General features: G+C 36.4%; 1 protein-coding gene across 2 annotated transcripts in view; it reads left to right on the top strand.

Moving 5' to 3' along the window:
* Positions 1-25,143, top strand: part of CC2D2A (coiled-coil and C2 domain containing 2A) — a 60,009-nt gene extending 34,866 nt beyond the window's left edge. Inside the window, exons 18-34 of one of the 2 annotated variants that reach the window (XM_051798406.1) lie at positions 233-436; positions 4,056-4,148; positions 5,831-5,922; positions 7,764-7,931; positions 9,384-9,489; positions 10,863-10,972; positions 11,083-11,179; positions 12,444-12,542; positions 15,141-15,317; positions 17,777-17,980; positions 18,449-18,538; positions 19,298-19,411; positions 19,925-20,059; positions 21,846-21,968; positions 22,595-22,653; positions 23,104-23,281; positions 24,239-25,143. In XM_051798406.1, the coding sequence (XP_051654366.1) occupies positions 233-436; positions 4,056-4,148; positions 5,831-5,922; positions 7,764-7,931; positions 9,384-9,489; positions 10,863-10,972; positions 11,083-11,179; positions 12,444-12,542; positions 15,141-15,317; positions 17,777-17,980; positions 18,449-18,538; positions 19,298-19,411; positions 19,925-20,059; positions 21,846-21,968; positions 22,595-22,653; positions 23,104-23,281; positions 24,239-24,427 (2,238 nt within the window). In that variant the 3' untranslated portion in view covers positions 24,428-25,143. Of the gene's footprint in view, positions 1-232; positions 437-4,055; positions 4,149-5,830; positions 5,923-7,763; positions 7,932-9,383; positions 9,490-10,862; positions 10,973-11,082; positions 11,180-12,443; positions 12,543-15,140; positions 15,318-16,698; positions 16,720-17,776; positions 17,981-18,448; positions 18,539-19,297; positions 19,412-19,924; positions 20,060-21,845; positions 21,969-22,594; positions 22,673-23,103; positions 23,282-24,238 lie in introns of those variants that run through there. The other variant, XM_051798407.1, reaches the window with a different exon arrangement.
* Positions 25,144-25,525: the final 382 nt, after the last annotated feature.

The raw sequence follows: 25,525 nt of genomic DNA, 5'->3' as shown, positions 1-25,525 counted from the left end.
TTTCATACTCTAATCTTTTGTTTATGATGCAGGGAAATAGAATTTTATTGTATTCTATAGTATCTAATCTTATATACTTCGCTCAGCAAAACCCTACTTTAAAACACTCGGTGTTTCAGTCTGTGTGATCCATCTCGATTGCTTTTGCTTAAAATGAGCATCCTTGCAATCTGCAGGTAAGACTTACTTACAAAAGTTATATGGAAAATTTTTAATTTCTTTACTAATTTAGGTTGCTACAAGCAGAGAGGCACAGGTTCCTGATTTCTTCAGGTTGGAACAGTTGCAGCAAGAATTTAATTTTGTTTCTGATGAGGAGTTCAACAGATCAAAGAGATTCCGACTCTTGCGGCTCAGAAGTGGGGAGGTGGCAGAGTTCCGAAACTATAAGCAAGTCCCTTTACATGAACGAGAAATCAGTGAGAAAATCTTCCAGGTAGTATGTTATCTGAAATATTTCTTTTCTAGTTTTAATGCTAATAATATTGCAGTAATAATAGTTCAATTAAGTCAAATGATCCTTTTAAAGAATATAGAGCTATGCTGACCATGAAAAAAAATGAGAATTTTATTCCTTCAGTCTTTTCTAGTGGTATTTTAATCTAATTAAGATAGCTTCTTTCCGAGGCAGTTGTTCACTGTGTGAAAAGGAAAATAAAACAGAAAAACTGCGGTAGACACAAATGTTCTAAGATAGTTTTTGTTAAAGGTAAGAGACTTTTTTTTCAGAAGGATTTCAGATTTAGAAAGGTAATGCAGAGATAATTCAGGCTTAGGCTTATTAACTTTTGAGCCCTTTTTGTGGAGACTGTTGGAAGCAATGACTAGCAAGAATGAAAACCTTTTTATGTTTTACCATAGTCTGTGTTACAGATATTTCTGTTTTAGTACATTGCTCCAATTAGCTTACCCCATCCTTGCCTGTCTGTTAATTACCTTACTGAAATGCAATGTGTGCATTTTTTTATTTGGGTCATACTTCAATTATTTTTATCTCAACTCCATTATTAGTGCTAAGTCATGCATTCTTTTGTTCTTTAGCAGTTTATGTAGCTAAGGAGCATTTGACTGTGCTCATTGCCTTAACAGGAGCAGAATCATCTCAGATTCTGGCACTGCTGTTTCATCCCTACTTCTTCTTATATAAATTTATATGAAAAAATTCTTTCTTCCTTTTCTATTGGATTATATATATTTTTAAAAATATTTATTATTCAATCGTGTCTTGGTCTTTACAATAAATATTTTTACTTTTTAAATTTTAGATTAGTTTTGTATGTTTATTTAAAGATGTGCATCTTTAACGTACATCTTTGCTGTACATTTCTGATCCAGTTGATTTTATGGGCTAATTTTATTCTTTCATGTTATCATTCAAAGTTCAAAACCCACAGTTTAAGAATTCTTTTTGTGGGTTTTTTTCTTTCATTAAGTATTAATTGGATGAAGTCATGATTGCCCATTCTAGATTCATTTTATATGATGTGATCTTCAAAACTAAGTTTAAAGTGGTATTGTTCCTAGTTGGTTTACTAGCTATTTGGCAAAGAAGTATGAAAATTCATAGAATCATGGAAATACTATTTGGAAAATATTATCTGGAGGTCATCTGGTCCTGCTTTCCACTAAAGTGGTGGAACTGTTGCCAGCACTAGATGAAGTCATCTGTGTATTTGTCTAGCTAAGTCTTGAAAATCTCTAAATGGGAGATTCCACAGCCTTTCTGGATAACCTGTTCCAGTGCTTCACTATCCTTCCAGTGATTGTTTAAAAAAAAAACAAACACAAAACCAACAAAAGCCACCAAACCAAAACAAAAACCAGAAAAAACCCAAACAAACAAAAACCACCAAAAAAAAAAAAAAGTCCTGTCCAACCTGAGCTTTGCAAGTTGTATTTAATGGCTGTTTTCCCTTGTTATACTGTCTGAAACTGGAGAGATGAGTTTGGCACCCTCTCCTTTTTAACTGCTCCTCAACTTGTGGGCCCATACTGCATTGCTCATTAATCTCTTCCTCACCAGTCTGGTGAATTTGAACATCTTGTCCAGTGCAAGAAAGACACTGAAATACTGGAGCAAGTCCAGTACAGAGCTATCAGAATATATACAGGGCTGAAGCACATGACCTACAAGGAAAGGCAGAAAGGACTGCAGGCAAGGCTGAGGGAGTATCTTACCACTTCCTTCAAGAACTGAGCAAGATGGTGCAGAGAAAACAGTCAGACTCATCTTAGAGGTGAGGTAATAATAGACACAAGTTACTACAAGAAAATTCAGGTTAGATGTAATGGAAACATTTTTCACAAAGAATGTATCCAAGTTCTAGAACACATTGTCCAGCAAGTTTGTAGACTTGTCATCTCTAGGGATACTGAAAATTCACCTGGCAAAAGCCCTGAGCATCCTGACTGGAGTTGTTCTGGCTCTGAGTGAGAGTTTGGATGAGACCACCAGAAGGTTCTTCCAACCTACATTATTCTAAGATTCTGACCTCTTCTTGTAGGTCATGTTCTCTAGGCCTCTGACTGCTTTAGCAATCCCTTAGTGCACCCCATCTAGTTTCTCCACATGCCTCTTGAACTGACAGCTGCAAACTGGATGCATTATTTCAGGCATGCCCCCCCACACAAGTGTCAAGCTGGAGGAGCTGGTGATTTCCCTAGAAAGATGCTAAAAGAACATGTTGTCATTAAACCATAACCCCCACATTTTTTTTCAATATGCCTGTTATTCTTCTGGTTGCTTTCCAGTTTGTGGTAGCACATGAAGTTGCTCCACCCTCAGTACAGAACTTTACCTTTTTTTATTTAGTGCTTCAGTTTTCATAGTCTCCAATTATCAAGAGCCCTCTGAACTGTGGTTCAGTCAGTTGTTGTATTAACCACTCTTCCTAATCAAGTGTCGTTGGTTAAATTTCTGACAGTGTATGGTGTCTCCTTATCCAGGTCACTGGTGAAGAAACTAAATAATGCTGGCCCTATAATTGATCCCAGGGACACTGTGCTATTTAAGGGACACTAACTAGACATTGAGCTGTTCATCCTTAAAGTTAGAGCTCAGACCTGAAGATTAATTTTACTGAGTACTTTTACATGATTAACTAGCTATGGTTCTAAAGCCAATGGGATTTGCTGGCTGCGATTAAGTTGCAGATCCTGGGAGACCCTCCTGATTTGTAAGCTCTGGTTTTTGCTTGGAAGCAGAGTGTCAGCTCTAGCCTTTTCTTAATTTATGAAACACTTTCCTAAACTTTTGAATAGAAGTTGCATCTGTCAGCACAGCTTTCACTGTAGTCCACCAGAGTAGTAACACAACCCTGAGAAATATCTCATCAACATACTTCTCCCCAGGAACCAAGTAAATCTTTTTCTTGTGGTGGTACCCAAGATTCATCTCATCCCCTCAGTTAGGCTACAGAGTCTTTCATCAAACCTCAGGCAAAGCCAAATCTTCACACTCTGGCTTCTTCTTAAAGAGCTTTTACTTTCTCACAATGTACAAAGAAGATTTTTGTTATGCTATTAAATCTCTTCGATATTTTTTTTCTCAACAAACTACCAAAAGTAAAATTTCTTTGAGTTTTACAGTCTATGAAAAGTAGTTGCTAGTTACTTGAAAAGTAGTTACTTGTAATAAAACACAGTTAAGATTTGAGATCAACTTTCATGAATACTGCATCATTTCTGTTTATAAGGGATTCTTCCTATTGCAGCTGCAGTAAGAGAAGCCACTTCCAGTTCAAATGGAATTTCAGTTTATAGCAGCAGGTCAAAGTTCAGCTTTAAAAGAAGGGAGGGAAATCTTCAGGTAATCCTCCATGGTAATTTAAACCACATGAATCTTGTAACTTAATGGAATTCTTGTCTCTATTCATGGAAGTTTATCAGTGCTATTACTTTATACATAGCATTAAAAATAGCTTTATAAACATCTGATGTCTTTTGTGGTTTACTGTGATCCCTACATTAATATTAATTAAATAGTTACCATTTTTCTTGTGTGTAATAAAGTTCTGAATATATATCGAATCACAAACTCTAGTAAATATCTTTAGGACTATGAGAAGAGACTGCAAGAGAGGGATGTGATTGACAGCAAAAATTATCTAGATGCACACAGAGCGATTGTTGCCAACTATCTACAGAAGGTAAGATGCTAAAAATATGGATCTACCATACTTCTGTAAGGCCACGTGGTGCTCCTATACTTGGACACTTTTATTTCCATGAATACTAAAAACCCGATTCATCTCTAAACGTCACCTACCTATCTTTAAAGTTCCAAATTGGGTCTGAAACTGGTCTAATCGAACAAGTGGAGGTCTATGAAATTTCATGTTATTGAAAAAGATGTAATATAGAAAATGACCAGCCATTCTGGATTTTTCTAGCACTTCTATAAATTCTTCTTTGTTTCAGTGTCCCAGAGATTCATACTGTTGTATCCCAGGAATTCGGTGATTTCCCTCTCTGCCCTATTTTCCTTGTTGTAAGCTGTGATGCTAAGAACTTAATTATCTCCATGAAAGTGGCCCTGACCACCATTAAAAGTCATTTAATTCAATACACAGTGTCTTGTCCTGCAGCCTAAGGCAGAGGGCATATCTTCCATCACATTACCTTCACTGTGGTACCCTTATCTTTTTTAATTTATTTTTCTAGTCTGTTCATTATGTTAGTTTGACAATCTCTTTAATCCTTAGAGGGAAAAAAATAGGAAAACAGCAGTCATCTAACCAAGAAAAGTTTGCAATTTCAGACTATTTTGGCAAAATAGCAAGTGCGAAATGTGGCTACCAGTTTCTTACCAGGAGTGGAAATACCAAAAAGTGTATCAAATCCTAGCCTGCCAGCAAAACATGAAACATGATGATAAGGTTGATTTAAAGTAGGACAAAACAAATTGTCTGCTAGAAAGAGTGGTTCGTGAAAGAACTAGACAATGAAGTGTTTAAATCTCCCAGGCAAGTGCCAAAGTCCAGATCCATTATGATAGTATAAAAAATTTATTTTTGACAAAGCTGTCATGTCTGTGTCAGCCCCATATGCTTTGCATGGTATCAAACATATGGTTGTTGCAATGCACTGAATAGTGGTGTGATAGTACAGAGTAACATATATTATGGTCCCTTTATTTGTCACTCTGTTAGATTAAATACAAGTAGCCTTTTTTAAAATAGCATTTGGGTATTTTACACTTTTAGAAATTGTCAGATGTGCTTGAAAATTAGATTGCTCACATCAGAACTGAAATTCATTTCACTCTGAAATGTGATCATTATATGTCTGTCACTTCGGATTTTGTAATAGCACAGAATATAAGGGCATTTCTAGCATTAGTGGTAGGAAAAAACGACTAAGGCAATATTCTGTCAGTCTGCTTTCACACAGCTGTTGGGAGAAGAGGGAAGACTTTGATCTCTGCTTCGCTCTATGGCCTCAGCATAGAAATGAAAGGAGCTAAGGATTTTAAACATTTGTTCAAAATCATAGTATTTGTAATACAGGCTTCATCAGTTGTTCTGCAGTCCAAAGTATTCCTTTTGTTCCCCTTAACTTGTACCATATAGATTTCTCTACAGCCTTTTCTGCAACTTCATTTAGATGTGGAAAAGAGATGTCTGGTAGTGTAATTTATCATTATGATTGTTTCTGATAATGAGCTGTAAGCAGAAATTTTTTTTTGGACTGTGACCCTCTTAAAAGTGGGGAAAAAAATAAAGAATCTGTATTTGGATGTTTTGTTTGTGTTTAGTAGACAGAATGCAAATATTTGCAGTGGTTTTGGATTAGAAATGTACTTTTGGCTCTTCTCCCTCCTCATTCACAGGTTCGAGAATCAGTAATAAATCGTTTCCTCATAGCAAAACACCATTTCCTTCTCTCTGACCTTGTCAATGAAGAGGACATTCTGAGCCTGGGGTAAGGGAGCTATCTGTCTGTTCCAAATAAAAAAATTAATGTAAAACCATCTGATTTTTTTCTTTTTTTTGCAAAGTGTGTTTATGTGACTAACTGACGTGATTTTGTGTTTAGTATAACATGTAAACTTCCAATCACTATGTACACCTCTGCCCATACAGACACTGTATTGATAAACAAAGTGTGTAAAAACTTTTGTAAGAAAAAGTCTGGTTTTGACAGAAGTAAAGTGACAACATGTAAATAAGATATAGAAGGATATAATGCATCGAGCTGTGTGTGACCTGATAAACTGAGCATAGCCCAGCCAGATGGAATATTTTGAATTATCAGACAAGTGTCAGAGGTAGTAACACTACTACTGGTTCTGTAGGTGATGCTTACTTGGAGTCAGTGTCTATGCCTTACAAGTAACATGTAGTAGTTTTTTAGCAGTAATTTTCTTTATTTTACTTCTCATGTATTTCTCTTTGCTGATGTTGAATGGTGTTTATGTTCAGAAAAGATACTGGGTTTGGAAATTACTGCTTTTTTCCTTTAAGGTTATTGTTTCTTTTATTACTTAAGAACTTTCCTTGGATTTTTGTTCCAAATCCTATACTTATACCTTTTTACATTTATCAGTCATCACAGCGTAGCTGACTCTTAATTAGCATTGCTCACTTAAAATTTGTGTAAGTAAACAAGTTGTGAAAGTTATTTTTTTCTTTCATGTAGAAGTGGTGTCTGTTCACTATAAACACAACACTTATAATATTCAGTGGTTTTCATCCTGCTGTATAAATCTAAACAGTCCCATCTGCTGGAGACACAGAGACTTGCTCTCTTATAAAAGAGTTTATCCTTTCTTTAGTTCATGTTTTTACATCACAGAATAGAAAAATCCAAACCAGACTATTATCAACTGTTGGAGTTGTTTAAAATCAAATGCTTCATTGATATTTTCTAACCATTAATATTAATTCATATCAGATTCCATTTGCTGAGTTAAATGGCTAGTGAATTTAAAATACACCATGATTTGTTTAAAGCATTCACTTAGTGAGATAGCTTAGTAACTCATGGTTTTGTGTTATTTTAACAGTAATTACTCTGATTTTTTTTTATTATGCATAAAAAAATACCTTAAAAAACCCCCACCTGGATACATTGCTGTATAACCTGCTCTGGGTGACCCTATCTTGGCAGGGGGATTGGACTAGATCATCTCCAGAGATCCCTTCTAACCCTAACAATTCTGTGATTCTGTGAAATAATGCCATTGGCTGTCAGTTTTTAAAGTGGATTTTGGATAGTCTGCAGTTGATATCATGATATGTAAAAATATATATCTTTATTTTATTTTCGTTTTCTTTTTCTTTGGTTCTGCTTTGCCTTGGGTTATAAGTTCTGAGGGTCCAGGGTATGTTGTGGTATTTTCCTTCTGCTTCCTTTCTGTGGCCTATTGTTCACTGTATGTAGCTGTGTAGTTAGATTTTTGCCTCTTCCATACAGTGGTTATTGTCATCTGCTATATCCCTTGTTTATAGCACTGTAGTTTAGGTCTGTCTTGAAGCTGTGTAATTGTCTTGTTTGTATCTTACTCAGTTTTTGGGGGCGGGGGGGAACTGAACCAAACTTTTTTGCACATTGAAGTTATAATTTCTGAAATATAAGACAGAACTGGATTGTGCAGTACTAAACAACTGCAACATTTTGACATTTCAGAGAGTTTTGTTTGGCACAAGCAAGAGCATATATTTCCTTTTTCTGTTAGTGTATAATTTTCATGTGTGTCATGGAGACATTAGAATGCTGGATTTTGTGCAAAACTGACTGAATATCTGTTTTATGATTATTAGCATTTTGGGACTCGGCCTCTTCAAACTGGCAGAGCCAAAACGTCCATTAAGGCCAAGAAGAAAAGAAAGGAAGAAGGTCACAGCACAAAATTTGTCAGATGGAGACATAAAACTGTTAGTGAACATCATTAGAGCTTATGATATTCCAGTGAGAAAAACAGTGATGAGGTATGTTTAAATGCCTGTTTCCAGTACAGATTCATTTCTGGTTTCTGCTGGTTTGAGGACAGCTGAAGAAACTGATTTTGCAGTTCAGCCATATGTGTTTTGTTTTGATTCTCATGATAAAAACATACATTTGTCTTTTTATTAATCGTGATAAATAACTGATATTTTGTAAGTTTGTAGAATAATATGATCATTTTTCAGTAGTTGCTAAATTCAAAACATGTTTTACCAGAAACTGTGTTAATCTGCTTGATGAAAAAGCTGCCTGAAAGATAAGTTGCAGCTTTGACAACATTATAACTCTGGTAATATCAGATGAATTATACCTTAAGCAAATCTCTTCATTATACTCAGGGCAATTTTTAATTCATAATCTCTTAACAAGTATTTAAAAAAATCCAGTTCTTCATGGTGGAATACTGTATTTGCCTCCTGAGTGTAGCATGTTGGTCTCCTTGATGAACTGTTTGTTTAAGTTAATAGACTGAGCCTGGTGTGGTTCTGACTAATTTTAAAGGTGACCTTTACCTTCAGGCACATTAAGGCAATGCCTGCACTGCGTGATGCTGTGTCATGTACAGACACTGGAGTTCTGAACAGTGTGGTTCAGTTCCAGAAGCAATGTATTACTGCAGTGTTCTTTCTCTCTCTCCCCCAGTATGAATACACCTTGCATTTTACTACGAGGTGTTTTCAAGGTGGCCAATTACAGAATTTAGTGTCTTCTGCTGTTTTATCTTTTACTATAATAGAGATTCTGTTGGATTTCTGTAAATAAGTTGATACTGAGAAAAGCAATTCATATTAGAAACATGTGGACAGGAAAAAGAAGATGAAAATTTCAATTCATTAGCAGTTTTACAAAAATAATTAGAACCCCTCCTAATCTTTTTGCATTATATGATCTCTTATTTTGAGCTGTTTACCATATGAATAGTTATTCTTTTATAATCTCTTAATGTGGTGCTATTACAAAAAAATGTTATGTGGAAACAGTATGAAAGTAAACATTTTAATATTTATTTTCTTTTATTTCACTCATGAGTTGCCAAATCTGTAATATTCATATGGATTCAATTTTGCCATAAAGGCCTTGCCTAAAGACCATGAAGTCTACACTATTTATGAATTCTGTGGGGATTGAACTACTTGAACTTAAAAACTTGTAGCTCAAGGAGATTACATGGGGGAGGCAGAAAAAAAGTCTGGGGTAAGCTCTTCAGAAAAGAGTGCCTTCAGGCAGAAAGCCCTCTCTTGCTTGCTAGAACTATACACTGAATACCCCTTTCTGGCGTTCTTTTTGTGTTATTTGATGAAATAAATATCTACCCAAGGTAAAAATATCAGGAGCATTTCCAGAATTCTGTATGGCTAATACAGAATGTGAGAGATTCATATTTTGTAATGAATTCTCTGTCTTTCCTGCTTGCTGTTGCGTGTTTCCTCCTGTAGCAAACTTCAACAACCATCGAAATCTTCAAGGTCCTTTAATGAGATGTTTGCAGCCTCTCCGTCAGCTCAGAGTCCAGCCAGTAGCCCAGACTGGGCATTCAACCAGGTATATTACAAACTAACATTTTCTGCGAGGTTGTGAGCGTTCCTCTGTTCCACAGACACTAACTTGCACCATCAGAAAGGTATCTTATTGGTGAGGTTGGCTTGCCCACTCCTTCCTTGATCTCCAAAAGGAGAGTAAAGCCACAAAAGGTTCAGAGAAAGGCAATGAGGATGTCAGATATAAACAGAATGGTAACTGTTCAGTGAAAAATGATGGGGCTTGCAGCCAGAACACCAATGATTACAAGTAGAGGAGGAGGAATATAGTAGAAAGGCACAAAATCATGAGTCATATAGAGACTGGATAGGGATTGATTATTTCCTGGCTCTGTAAGTACAGACATGAGGGATTGTCAAATTAAGCTGGTAGGAGTTAGGTTCAAAACAAACAGAAGGTTGTGATTCTTCATGCAGCAGTTGGTTGGTGCCCAGAGAAGTTGCTTATGTGTATTGTGGACAAAAGAGGTTTGTTTGTGTTGAAGTGAGTATTGGACAAGTATTTGGAAGAATGATCCATGGGGAGCTGCTAAATAGAAAAATCATTACAGACTTATGGAAGTCTTTAATCTGAAAATGTTTGAAGCCTAGGAGAGTAATAGGAAAAAATATCATACATGCCTGCTCAGTTCTTACTCTTCTGTTTGTGTTGGCTGCTGGCCGTTTTCACAGCCTGCATTTTGGGTCCAGTACACTCTTAGTCTAAATCAGCACATCCATTCTCATGGCTGACACTGAAATTACATTTGCTTGCTATTTAGAACTAAGTTCAGCATTCTTCTGAATGAAGATGGAAGACCTTCAAGTTTTTTTTCCTGTTTTTCTTATGGTTTTCCTTCTAATGCAGATAAGGTTCTACCATATGCAGTTGAATGTTAATGAAGGCATTTTTAATCACATTAGGGGTTTGTTTTGTCTAGTAGAAGTTGCTTGTTTGTCATAGGAGCCAGTTTCAGGGACAACTAGGATTGTAGCAATAGGCTTCTTGGATTACAGATAAGAGGATACAAGTGCACTTTTTTCCTCTGGTGTCCGGATCACATGTTCGGTTTCAGTTACCTTCCTTGAGTAGATAGCCTGTAGCTTTTCTACTCTCAGGAGAAAATGTGGTTTTGCCACTGTATATAAATATGTCAGGTGTTCTGAATACACATAAACTTTTGGAAATGTTAGCATATAAAATATTTTTAAAAGGTCCATAAATGCTTAGAAGCCAGGGAATTGCAATATTTAAGGTGTATTAAAGTTATATCTGGGCTGAACCAGCCTGATCTCCATGAAGTATATGTTTATTTTTCTAAATACATGAAATGTGTAACTGAATGTGTTTTGATGAATTTCTACAGAGGTCTGTTTCCTTTGTTTTGGTCTCTGTAGGTTTTGGTCCGTCCTTTTGTAGAAGTTTCTTTTCAGCGAACAGTTTGCCGGACAACAACAGCAGAAGGTCCAAACCCCAACTGGAACGAGGAACTTGAGCTTCCATTTAGGTATTGCAAAATGAAACCAATTTCTGAATAACAATAATTTCATTTGCAAATTTATTCACATTTTCCTGTACTGTTCAAATAACTTTTTTTGGTTTATTTAACCTTTTCAGAGCTCCTAATGGTGACTACAGCACCCACAGTTTGCAGGCAGTGAAAGATGAAGTCTTCATTAATGTTTTTGATGAAGTACTTCATGATGCTGTAGAGGTGAGTTCATAATTGAGGGACAGCATACATTACAGAATATTGTGAGCTTTTTGAAGTTGACAGAACAAGACTTTTCCATGTAATAACTTTCTGAGGCACTTCCTGTGCCTCTCTTTTCTCTATTTTGTCATTCATTATGATTTTATATCTAGTCAATATTGCAAGGTTGTTAGAGGGAGTAATCTTTACAGTGTTAACCTTTGTACAAATTAAGCTTGTACTATATGAACTGCTGATAGAGTTGAACACGTGTATGTAATATATTTTATTCCTATTTAATGAAATTGGAGATACTAAAATTGAGAAGTAACATGAATTGTAATCTGAATTCTATTCTTAACCTTAATCAGAATTTTTTACTAAATTCCAGATGAATGATCCCAGCTCCTGTACTTATTATCAACTGTCTTTTTATGCTCTGTCTCGGTATTTAGTGAAATGAAAAAAAACAGAAAACAAGAAACAAAAAAACCCCAATAAAACCAACCAACCATCTTGATGTTGTATGCATTATTTTTTTAAAATGAGATAAAAATTGCAAGTACTAGGAACAAGAAATTTTTGTAAGCTCTCAGTGTTCAACTCCTTCCCTTGTTGAAACCAGTGAAAGCTTTCCTAGTTAATTCAGCATACACAAAAATAGCAGCACTCAACATTCTTGAAAATATAACCCAAAAATAAATAATGCACAAATTTCACCAGAATTCTGTCCTCAAAAACGAAATTATATTTGATGAAGCAGAAGGAAAAAAAGTACACTCTTGAAACTTGTATGTCTCTCTAGCCTCTAGAGAAATTTTTTAAAATAACTTCTAGGCTGATCATACAAGATTTGGAAATCTCTGGTAGGCAGTACACATGAAAACAATGTTTCCATTCCACAGGGTGTAGTTGGATTTTCAAACAGTTTTACCTTCAAAAAGCTTTTCTCAGTACTAATAAAATATTTCATTAGAGGACCAGAGCTTCTTTACCTTGTCTAAGGCTCTTGTGCACTCCTTTTCTGAATCCTCCATCAGAGGTTATACATGACTTGAACCCTGGAGTGGAAACACATTGTATCATGAACTGTGAGGTTCCTGTACGTTTGCAGACTCGGCATGCTTGAAAGACATGCAGAACAATAACTGCTGTACTTGTAATGGAATTGATACTTAGAGTAAATAATATTAATACAGAATTTTTATTAATGCCTTGATTAAATTGTTGATTAAAGGAAATGAACCTATCTCACAAAGTGTTATGTTGGGCAACTTTTTAATAGGATGATCGTGAAAGAGGTAGTGGAATCCACACTCATATTGAGAGACACTGGCTGGGATGTGTTAAGATTCCATTTACTACCATATATTTTCAAGCGAGGGTAAGTGTTTTTACTGGGAGTAAAGCTCTTAAAGTACAGAACTGGACAATGGAAAGTGGCTGGGAATGGATTTCCGATTTAATGATGTTCTCTGTACTTGTTAGTTTATTTTTATGGAATTGTTTGAAAGTGAAAAAATTTTATGAAAATTGTTTGAAACTACTGAGGTTTTTGACAAATTTGGTGATCATTTGTCTGTAAGTTCATCGTTTTGAAGGGAGAAGAGATAAACAAAACATACTCTACAGTGACAATGCAGCCTGGCATCCTTCAGTAATGAGGTTAAAAGTGCAGATTTTTTAGATGGTTTTCTCAGTGGCTTTTGGGATCTCTGGTATTGCACAGCTTAGGTAGATGAACCAGGAATAGAAATATCACCTAGATAGGTGATAGGAAAGTTGACCGAACTTTTTTCTCACACTTTCTGTGAATCACCAGATTTTCACCTTTGCCTCTCCCAACCCCTTCTTTACTTCATTTTTAGACCTTTTCAAGAGAAGCTTTCTCATGAAATATCAACAATTAGTCATGGGAGTAATAGTAAAACATGTAGTTGTTCACACAGGAAAGGCATTTTTTGTCCAGCTTCCCATCCTAGACTTAGTTTAAGGAAATGAACTCTTTCCATTGATAGTCTTGTCATATTGTAATCTTGCTGCAGGACTTATTCTACAGGGCAGTTCCTTTTGTGTGTAGTTCAAGTCATCATATCACAAAAGTCAGAATCTTCATGAAGTAAGAAACTGAGACATCAGTTACATTCCTAATGACACATTAATTTGCTCTTCTCTGGGTATATGGGGCACTTCTCAGAAGCTTGAGTGATTTAAGGCATACTGTGAGCCTCCTGGATTCTTTGCTTGGAGGGTAAGTCTATGGGAGTCTCATTGAAGTGCAGGACTTGGAGATCAAAGTGGTTTTCTTGGGTTGTTTGCAAGGCATAACAGAATGTAATTGTCATGGGAGTCAAGAAAGCATGGTATTTTTTCATTGCTGACAGATTTTGGACAGTGTATATCTAACCAGGGCTAGTCCACTTGCTTCTGCTAGATAATTTAATAATATGCTCTCTTCAGCTTGGGAAGTCAATCAATTAATTTATCTGTTTGAGGGTTGTGGTGCCCTGTAGAATGAAACTTTCATTGACTTCAGGGAAGATTAAGTAGCAAGAAGGTCTTTTCATAAGTCTTTGGCCATCCTGTGCAGACAATGTGACCACTGTTGCTATATGTCAACAAACAAGAAAGAAGAAGATCCAATACTCATTTTTAGGGAATTGTTCCATGAATTAATCAAATTTGCCTGAGAAGTGTGTCTGCTCACAGTCCTGAGAGACTTAACAGGCAGACTTAGACATTTTAACAGAGTGCTAACCAATACATATTGAAGGACGTAGCCAATAATCCATCTTTGAGGATTTCCCATGCTGATGTCAACCTCTGTTCTTCATTCTTCTTGTTGGTCTTTCTGTTGTAAAACCAGAGTAGCTCCAAAATTCCTGTCAGATGTACTCCTGTCTCTCTGTGAGGAGGTGTTGCAGCTTTTGATTCCCTAAGCATAGTGTGAGTGCCTGTATAGATCTTCCCAGCAGTAGAGATTCTTTTCATTTGAACAGGATTTCTTACGGAATTTGAAAAAGCATAATAAGCCCAGTGGTTATATCAAGGTGCATCAGCAATTAAATTTCAGTAGCAAATGAAGCATTTCATCATCCCGTTCTAATATACTGCAGCAGAAATTCTGAGTGATTTATTTAGAGTTTCCTCCTATCAAAACTTAATTTTGTTCTTAAATGTTTGATGAGCCATCTCAGGTGAGTCATCTGTTCATTTTCCACATCCACTGAAGATATCCTTTCTGGTGGCAGTTACCTGAATTCTGTACAAATCAGGAGGTTAATTTTTTTGCTTTTCTCTTAAAGCTGTGTACTTCCACTGTTGAAACCTGCCCAAGCAAGTGTGGGGCCTGCCATCTCTTGCCTCACACAACCTTTCAGAAAGACCTTATTCTCTGTTTGTGGTGGCAGAGGAGGTGCAAGGGGCTGGTGAGCCTGTAGGAGCACTTCCATGGGGAAGTTGGCTGAATGGGCCCAGTTCCAGTTGCACCCAAGAAGCATCAGCAGCTTCTGCATGGAAGGAGTCCATCTGTGAGATGCTAGAGCACCATTCCCACATCCCGCATAGGCAAAGGCCTGTTGGCGTGGTGCTGCCTGCAGAAGCGCAGTCCTGCAACCTGTATTTTGCCATTTTGTCTTTTTCTGGGGTAAACAGAGCCATATAGAGTTTGCTGTTAGAAAGAAAAATAGTTTAAGGCTGGTACTCTATGTACTGTGTATGATTTCCATTTCATTAAACATTAGTGTTTGTAATATGCAGGAGAGGCTGAAATCCAGTTGTAATTAATACATTTAACAATGAGGTGTCTCCTGTTTTCCCCACAGTTAATCAACATAAATGTCATATTCTCTTATTTTATTGTTTTGTAATTCAGAGCAATAATCAAAAGAATAAAATATTTGAACACAAGTAGCAAATGTATGTGAGAAGGAACTTTTGCTTTCTTGCTTCTAATGAGAAGTATTTCTCTGTATTGTTGTAGATTGATGGTACATTTAAGGTGAATATTCCACCAGTCCTCCTTGGGTACAGCAAAGAAAAGAACCTGGGAATGGAGAGGGGTTATGACTCTGTGCGAAATCTGAGCGAGGGCTCATATATAACACTGTTTATTACCATTGAACCACAGCTCATTCCTGGAGAGTCTGTCAGAGAGAAGGTAACTAATCAGTAATTCATCACACTCTCGCTCTTTGTTTCCAGTGGTGCAGTTCTTGAGATGCATATAAATAGGAATGCTTAGTATACCAGAGGGCATGAATGCCAGTACAGGAGTGCATTGATACAAATTCAGACTGGTTTATTTCAAAATTTTTAGCCCAGTTCAATTTAATTGGATGCACCATTAGGTGAGATGTACATTTAATGCATGAGAGGTCACTTTGACCAGGTATCTGGTCCCACTGTTAATGGAAAGCAAATTTGCATTCATTATCTGTGAGCATATAGTTTTTCCGTGTATTTTTGTAAACAATAAAGTATTCATGTGAGTGTGAACAGTGTACAAAAAGGAGGTGGCAGATGCAAAGAGTATTTTCTTGCTTCTGTTCAAATATAGGATTTATTATTTATGGCTTCATGCATGCTTCCAGATCTTGAAGATAATAATTTCTAAACAGCAGCTGTTATTTTTTTCAGTTATTTGACTAAACCAGACGTGTCTTACACTAACAACAATAATATGTAGTTAAAATGCATACACTGCTTGCTAGTTTATGTAACAGTAGGCAATAATTTTGAGATCCATACATCAAGGATGTGTGTTTTTCATGCACAAACAGCAGCAGTTCATTTATTTCCAATTCAGTGCTACACTGGTCATTTATTAGAAACACAAGAGTAACTGGAGAGAAATGTCTATCATAATTTCTTTTACAGAAGAAATATAAAATTGTATGATGCATTCTAAAACCCCTTTTTCCTGTTAAAATTATAGCCTTGGAAACTATCCAGTGCAAAATATCCAGAATATTAATAAAGTGCATTCATAGATGCCTTTTAAAGTTAATTAGTTTGAATGATAACATTTTTACTAGGACTCAACACCATAAATATAAACTTAACAGCCTTGAAGTACCTTTAATAGATAACAATTTATTGAAGAGTTTCATAGTCTTAATCTTCACATGTAGTAATTAGTTGCTGGGAAAAAAAAAGTGCTGAATTTGTAAGGTAACATATCTCTGTTTCTAGAAGGACCTGCCTCTAATACTGTTTCAAAATAAAAATTATAGAAATTCAAATAAGGGGTGAAATTATTGTAAAATATTATGCAGTATATGTTTTGAATCTTGATATCTTTAAATAAAGAGCAAATGTTCCGAATTTCTTGCAGATGCAATTTGATACTCAGTTTTTGATGACAAAGACAAACTAATTAATTTGCCATTCTTTCTTTCTATTCCTGACCTGTAGTTAAATTTGAAATGCTTATGTACTGTTTTAGGATGCTAAGCATACTTTTAATTTTATGATACCGTTTTTGTTTCTTTACTTATTTTTCCTCTCTTTCCTGCTCTGCTTCATGAACCTCTATGTAGATGAATGAAATGCTTAAGAAGGTACAATATAAATAAATCTGTTGAGATGCTCCTGTTGTTCCCTGTTAAAGATTTAGCTTGGGTTTGTGTCAAGTCTTTCAGCAGTCTTTTTGCACTTTGTGTTTCTTGACTCTGACATAGTAATTGTTTATTTGCCAGCAATATTTGCAGTGAATTGCTACATTTAAGTTTACAAAGTGCCAGAGGCTGTGCTTTTCTGCTGTTAATTATGGTTGAGAAGAATCACCACTGTGTGCTTTCTCTGCTGACCTGGAGGTCCAGCTGCAGGGCAGTGCCCAGCTGTTCCACCTCAGCTTAGCTTGAGAAGAAGGGTAACAAATGACAAAAAGTGGTTTATTTTGAACAAAAATATTATGAAGGATGAGCTTTAATTCTCAGCACCACTAGAAGTATACAGGGAGTTCTAAGTAGATGAAAAATACTATTTTGACTGATCCTAATACCTTTAAAAGATGACATCTTAGGTAACACATGAGGAAATAATGGTCATTGTTATATAATTAATATGTGCTTTTGAGTCCTACATTTGCTTGTGAAAAATCTCATCTAAAAATGTTAACATTTTAAACAAGTCTGAATTATAAGGATTCATCTAAAAATCACTTGAACCTTCTCTGCAAATATTTTGGCATTGCATAGGGTTGTCATAACCTCAGTTGTGGTTTTAATGGAGTGCTATTGTTTACCTTTGAATTAATATGTGTTGTTACATATTCATCCCCACAGTTTTACTTGGCCATAACTTCTGCTACATTTTTCAGTGCTTTAATAAAGCCAGCTTAATATAGATATAGGTAGGTATTATAGATATAGGTCATTATGGACATTCATTAAATGCAAAAAAATGCAAATTGTCTGATTTTCTATTGCCTTGACCTTTCCTACATGTCTGTAAGCAAAACTCTATTCTACAAGGCAAGTTCAAAATGCTATTAGGAAAGAATTTAACGCTCCTTTTATGCTCCTGTAGATGGTGAATTAAGGCTGAATATAGTAAAGACTGGAGTCCAAACTGTAAATAAAACTGGTTCTGTATAAATTCTACTGTCTTTTGAAGTTTGATACCCAAGAAGATGAGAAACTGCTCCAGGCAGCAGAAAAATATGAAGCTGAATGTACATCAAAGTTTCCAAGCCGCCAGTGCCTAACAACTGTAATTGACCTTGATGGGAAGACAGTTTTTATTACCAGATATATCAAACCTCTGAATCCACCACAGGAGCTTCTTGATGCCGTCCCAAATAGATCTCACACAGCAGCAGTAAGTACTTAAAAAAGATACAGGGATACAGGTTTCAAGATAAGTATGTGTTTGCCTGTGCACTTGCACATAAGCAAATCCCAGCTCTGTGTGTCTTCTGTACAGCTACGCCTTTTGTAAAGGAAAAACTAAACATGCAAAATAAAGTAGTAAGGACTAGGTGTTACACGCAGTAAGTCTAACTATAATGATTTTGTAAAATAACATTTGTCTTCTTGGTGAAAAAAAGATAGGAAAAAATAATGAGTATTATCTTTTAAAAGACAAAGCATTATGACAAACCTCAATGGGAGTAAATCATATCAGTCTTTGATACAAGTTCTAAAATGAGCTAGCTGCTACTGTAATGAGCTTACTGTGTTTTGTCATTGATATCTGTGGAAACAGCAATATTCTTCATGTCTGGTATAATACTACAGTAGTGTTGTGAATTGAAGGGGTGACTTGCTCTCTTTTGTTTTCTTGCAGGAATTGGTGGCTCGATATGTTGCTTTGATTCCTTTTTTGCCAGATACTGTGTCATTTGCTGGAATTTGTGATTTATGGAGTACATCAGACGTAAGCAATGCATTAAACAGAAGTTCTTTATCCTCTTGAATGGGATGTAACATCCTAGCAGCCCATTTTCAGGGGGAGGTTGTACTAGATGAGTTCCTGAGGTCCCTTCAGACCCAAATTATTCTGTGATTCTGTTATTGCGAGGTCTATTTTTCTTTGAGCCATTTATTTCAAAGAGCAAGGACCAAAGCTTGAGAAAAGCTGTTCATTTTGATGTGAGCCAAAAATTTTATATTTGATATGTTGCAATTAGCTGAGAATACTTAGGGCTTTAAAACATCTCCTGTTTTTTCTGTTATAAGCCATAATGGCTAGTCATGCACAGGTGAAAGGATGCTGACTGATGTAAATAGATGTAAAATAGATCATTGTCATTCCAAGGAACTGTAGCAAAAACATTGCATGTAGTGTCAGCAATAATGGGATATTTAGCCCTCTCTGTCTCATAAATCCTGTCACTTATAAAATAATAGCAGATGCTGTTGATCATAGATTAAGTTTTTATCATCTCAGAACTTTTCTGAAAAATTGTCATTCTAAAAAAGACAAGGACCCTGGTTCTTGTGATAAAATCTCAGATCTCATGTATTTTCACAGCATTCACTCTTCATCCTGTGTGTTGAAGCAGTGACCAATGCAAAGATCAGTTGCAAAGATCTGAGAGGAGACTGCTTGCTTCAGAAGTGTTAAAAAAAATTATCAAATGTTGTAAGTTGATAACTGCCTACAAAGACTCTTTTTTTTTAACACCTCAATTAGCAATTTCTTTATCTTCTGGCGGGTGATGAGGAAGAACATGCTGTGCTCTTGTGTAATTATTTTCTTGGTATGGGGAAAAAAGCCTGGCTTATCATTGGAAATGCCATTCCTGAGGTAAGAGGATGTTTTCATTCGGCCTGAGTATTAACTTGTATTCTGTGAAGTCTTTGATTCCCAACAATAGATAGTTGTTTCTTGCTGGGATGTTTGTCCAGGATATTATCTAAACATTGGTGCTGGGAACTGATTCTTTTCAGAGAAGAAAATAAAAAATTGAAAGTATATCTTAGTATAAATATTGTCTGGGTTTTTTTCCTGAACTCATGTTTCCATGCTTAAACTGGTAGTAGCTGTTGTCCTCATAATACAGTATCAAGCATCTCTAACCCTTGATTTGACCTTAACTTGTGGGCTGTGTATGTCCAATATTTCTCTGCCACATAACAAAGAGCACATTATTATGTAAGTGTTGAACTGTAATGAACCTGTAAATTCGTCCAAGCAGTTTGCCCCAAAAAGCAATCTTAACCTTAATAGTAAAAATATAGTATTCCAAAGAATACAAAGCATATTGTCTTTGCAGCCAGTTTTCAAACATCTTTCTCATACTTTTTATTTTTTTCCTAGGGACCAACTGCATATGTATTGACTTTGGAACAAAGTCAGTATGTAATTTGGAATCCCAGTACCGGATGTTTTTATGGGCAGTATGATACTTTCTGCCCCTTACAAAATGTGTACTGTCTGATCAGCTCTGATAATGTAAGTGTACCCAGTCTTGTCACATTTCTATACACATAAGTGTAAATAACTTTTTTTTACCTTATGCATGATTTGTTCATCATTGAAACTGTAGTTAAGCTATCACATTATTAGTGATTTTATTCAGTCTTAAGTAGGTTTTCAGCTACTTTAAAGTTAAAAATATTTTTAAATCACAATTTAGGTGGATCAAGACATCTGTTAATATCATTTTCATTATTGGGTTTTACTTACATGTTTCCCAACTTGGATATCTTAAGATTACCATGGTTTAGGTGGGGAGTAGTCATTTCTCAAAGATAATACTTTGCAGTTGAAATGTAACTGAAAAATGAGCAATAAAGGATATTACAAGGAGTCACTTGAGTTGCCCATGTAACAGTGGGCACAGCCTGGATGGTTCAATGCGCACAGCAGAGAGCTGGCACCACAAGGCACAAAAACTATATTGATTTTCTGCCTGGCATGAAATCCTCCCATTTATTTGCAAATACACAAGTCATACTGGTGCACATTCACAATATATTATTCATTGTTTGGCTGGAAACCCTCCGAGATCATGGGGGGAGAGAGGAGAGATCGCAAGAACTGTGCAGCTCAGGGCAGGTGGACAAAAGGCCACAGACTGTGGTGGGGCTGAGTCTGTGCTCAGAGGGACAGAAACCCTGGGCACTGTCCTGCCAGCAGCATTCCCTGACTTTGCTGGAAGCCAGACCTCACAGCTTCTGGGGAGATAAACAGGGACATGATAGTGAGGTAGAAAGATGTGTGAAAGTCTTGAAAATGAGGAAACAGAAGGCAAGCTTAAAAAAAGAACCCCAGTTTTATTTGAATGAGAACTGGAAGTTGAGTTTCAAAGTTTGCTCCTCAGTTTTTTTGGAATGCCATGCATTATGAGTTTTATTTTGGATTTTAATCTTCTGGTATTTTATTCTAAACACAGATCACTACTTTGGATGAGAATTTAATATTCTAAAGTACATTTATTTTAAAAGTGTCAGTTTTTTCCCTGAAAGCATTTTGGGGAGTGGTCAAGTTGTTTGGGGTTTTTTTAAGCAGTACTAAACCTACAGTTAAGAAAAATGTAGCCATTTGTTAATTTCTGGAAGAAGCAACTAAAGACTGACAACCTGATCAGCTAACCTGGAACTGCAGAGTGCAACATCTTTCAGGGCAACCAACTCCAACCTACATGTGACTCTGAGCAGGTTCCACCAGCAGAGCCACAACACTTCATATCCAAGTGGGGCAGCACCAGCTGGGTTGTGTCCCAGAAGGCTCTACACAGAAACATCTGCTACAAAAGCTTACACATTGATTAGTATTTACATATTAATTGCTGGTACATTTTGCAGCCTTAGCAGTAGCTATTTACAGATTGTTTAAACAAGAATCCTACCATGCTTGTGTGCTTTGGGCTAGGCCCACAGACCAAAAAGGATGTCTGTAAAGAAGGGGATTGCAAGACATGGGTTCCACTTGATGACAAAGTACACATAGGAGCTGTGTGTGCCTGCAACACCTGCTTGTATTCTGCAAGATAAGCCTAAAATAGCAATGGTGCTGGGGTGCAGCAGCTACCAGGCATCACAGCCTCAGCGGCACTGGGCTGGGCTGCTGGAAGAATTTAATCATAATTCAGAAAAGACTTTTGCAGCAGGCAAAACAGCAAAAGAAATTGCTACAGGAGGTTAACATTATATGGCATTTTATTGCTATGTAAGTGGAATGTGTTCCATAGTTGTGATTATATGCTGAAAGTTATAACAAATTTGCTTTCTTGTAGATTTGGTTCAATATTCAAGAATATGATTCCCCTGTAAGGATAAATTTTGATGTCAGCAAACCAAAACACTGGAAGTCTTTCTTTTCAAGAAGTTTGCCTTTCCCTGGTCTCAGCAGCATTCAGGTATTGATGGATCTATGCTAACTCAATTTGAGGGTTTGAGACATCACAGACTTGGTATAAAGAAGCAGACACTAAGTTCTTTCGACTTATATGCTTAGGTATATTTATGTAATATCACTGGTTTTTAAAAAGATTTCCCAGTCATGCTTTCAAAAAAATGAAAGCAGGAATACTGTAAAAAGTTTGTTTTATACAGAATGAATGCTCTTGGCCTCTAACTGTCCATGTAAGATCTCAGGATAACAGTGAAGTAAATGGGGCAAATCTTTAACACAAACCTATCTAAAGTAGTAGCTTGGTATTATAAAGAAAATGTCAACTTTTTCTTATGGCTAAGAAGGCATTTTTTTTAAGCTGTATGAACATCGTTATTAAGAAACCAGAAATTTCTGTAGTTATCAAAGGTGTATGCTGTTGAAGTTTACTGGAGAAAAAAAACAAATGCAGCATTACACACAAATATCTCGTTAATTTTTTTTATCATGTCTCTACTAAGGAATAATTATTTCAATATAATTGTCAATTCCTGTGGGCATCAAGACTGAAATACAAGTGAACAGTGAAGTTACACTGTTGTACAGCTAGAATAAATTGCACATTTTAATATTTGTTTTATTTATTGCTAGCCTGAAGAATTAGTTTATCAGCATTCAGATAAGGCTGCTGCAGTGGAACTACAGAGCAGGTAATTCTACCTCCAAAACAAATGCTGTCAGTGCTGATACTAAAGCATATTCACACCTAGCTCCTAAAAAACCTGTTTTGAATGCTAGGAATTGAGAATGGCCAAAAAAAATCAGAAGCTACCATTCTAGTTTTTTTTTTTTTTAACTCTCCGTCTTTAATAGGGATTGCCAGATAGAAAGAACTGATCAATCATTGCTCTACCATTTCCCAATGAGCAAAATGCTGTGGAGGGATGAGAGGAGTGTGAACTATAAAGGGGTTGTAAGCCCCTGGCCTTCCATGCAGGCACCACACAGCTGTGTTGGAGTTACTTTTCTGCATTTCTAGTCAGCAGCAAGTTTAACTAAGGTCATTTATGGTCCCCAGAACCTGTACTGTCTGCCAAGGGAGATCAGCTCAGATGTCCAATAAATACTAGAATTGTAATAATCAGTCTATCTTATTGCAGGATTGAAAAAATATTAAAAGATAAGATTATGGAATGGAGACCAACACGCCCAACTCGTTGGAACAGATATTGTACCTCTACCCTACGTAACTTTTTGCCACTGCTGGAACAAAACCAAGGCAAAGATGTAGAAGATGATCATCAGGCAGAGCTGCAAAAACAGCTGGGAGATTACAGGGTAAAGCTGTGAACATAAATGGCTTGTGCAGAGTACAAGAATTTAAATCCCTAGGATTTAAATCGCCATTCCATGGTATAGAAGAGCATCCTGGGCTATTTATTTCTTCTACTATCAAAATTCGCAGGAGCTTTTATACCTATGCAATATTTACAGAATGGAGTGATGATCTGTTTTATTTCTCTGTAATGTTTAATATAAAAACTTTTTCTGAACATAAAACCAAGAATGTAAAGGTAAATTGGCTGCATTGTTCTGGTTTTACTGCTGCACCACAGCAGCCACTGCTGTCAGTACATAAACATGAGTGCAGTCTCCCAGCACCAGCTGCTCGGGTTGGGTCAGTAAGAACCTGGCTCTGGTGCTGAGTTGTGCTCCATACCAGGAGCCCCCACAAAAAACATGCTTTTCTTCAGTTTTCTACTCTTTACTTTACTCTCTGAAGACAGAAGAAAACGTTCTGAAGTGTTCACTGCAGCCACTGGTGTAGCTGTGTGTTCTTCCTCCATGTGGAACACCTGTGGTGATAGCACTGCACACAGCTAGGGCTAGTTCCAAATTGAGTTGAGGTTTCAGTTCCTGTTGCTCAGGAGACACTGGCCATCTCAAATCCTCAGCCAGGAGAACACAGTGTTTTAAAACCAGCCAAGAGGCAAAAAGCAGTGAAGTTCTGCTGTATGTGTTCATTAATATAACTTTATTCTAATGGTTTCTAAACATCTTCACTTCAAACTTAAACCAGATAAAAGAGGCAAAATGTCAGAAGCTTGCCTGGAATATGTGAAAGAGGGAGGTGGTATTAAAATACAAAAAATAGGCTTTTTTTATTGCATCTCCTGAGGTCAGCAATAGAAAAGATAAATTTCCATGCTCAGTAAAACAGATCTTTAAAACTATGTATTCAGGTGCCTTTACCTATTCTTCTTACATGTTTTTTTTCCTTTGTCTTTCTCCCAGGTCTCTGGATTTCCTATTCATATGCCATATTCTGAAGTCAGACCTTTAATAGAAGCTGTACACAGCACAGGAGTTCATTCCATTGATGTTTCCAATGTTGAATTTGCTCTAGCTGTGTATATTCATCCTTATCCCCAAAATGTTCTCTCTGTATGGATTTATGTTGCTTCACTTGTGCGAAATGGGTAGTACAGAGCAGTCAGAATACTGCAAGAAATTTGCTTATACAGGTGTAAATGTAACAGATTTTCCTCACTGCTGATTTGAGCTATCCCAAGTATTTTAAAAATCAAATGAGAACTTGATTTTTAGTAGCTTTATTTGCTACTAAATATACTAGTAGAAGATACTAGTTATTACTGCTAAAGAAGAGACTGACAGCATAAAATTCCAGTACTAATAGGTGATTTTTATACAGTCTTTTTTAGCTCCCACTCGGTACACATGCCCACATACAGTGTCATTGCAGAGTAAAATGTCTCCTTGGAACCCCTTGACGACCTTGTTTTTAGCTAGTCAGTTTATTTTATCTACAGACATTCTTCCTCTTCAAAGACACTTGTAAATAAAAAGTTTTCTTATACCTCAGTTCCTGAATTTTTAGCCATGAACAAATTTCATGTACCAAAGCACCATCAGTGAAGGCCATACTTCAATTTTTAAGAGGCTGCTTCATATCCTATTCCATATTTTATGTCTGTATAATGCCAGCACCATTTAGAGGTGTAAGACTACATTTTCTTAAGAAGACAAAGGATTGAATAAATATTTATACAAAAACTTAAGCGGAAGCTCATTTTTTTTATACAAAATTTTGGTTAAATTACTTTGGAGTATGAAATCCTTGTCTGCAAGTTGCCAAACTTGCAAGTAAAATATTATCAAAAGACTTGTTTACTAAAAATCAAATTCAGTTATTAGCATGCAAGTAGTGGTGTAACTGTTAATACTGATAGAAAAATATATATCCTTTGCCTGTGGTTATCTTGGTAATCAAACTTCCAAGTGAAATGACAGTCAGTTGCACTTGGGAAGAACGTTCATCAGATCAAAATGAAGATTGTTCTTGAGCCACAACTGAATCTAGTTCAGTCAAAAATCACAGAATCACAGAATGGGTCAGGCTGGAAGGGACCACAGTGGGTCATCTGCTCCAACCTCCCTGCTCAAGCAGAGCCATCCTAGAGCACATTGCACAGGATGGCATCCAGATGGTACTTGAACATCTCCAGTGACAGAGACTCCAGAACCTCTCTGGGCAATCTGTTCCAGTGCTTGGTCACCCGC

Source organism: Manacus candei, unplaced genomic scaffold (assembly GCF_025592945.1).
Source record: "Manacus candei isolate 608988 ecotype Guabito, Panama unplaced genomic scaffold, ASM2559294v1 h1tg000048l, whole genome shotgun sequence".
Taxonomy (NCBI): Eukaryota; Metazoa; Chordata; class Aves; order Passeriformes; family Pipridae; genus Manacus; species Manacus candei.
The sequence above is the reverse complement of the archived record's forward strand: the minus strand, read 5'-3'. Positions and strand labels throughout refer to the sequence as shown.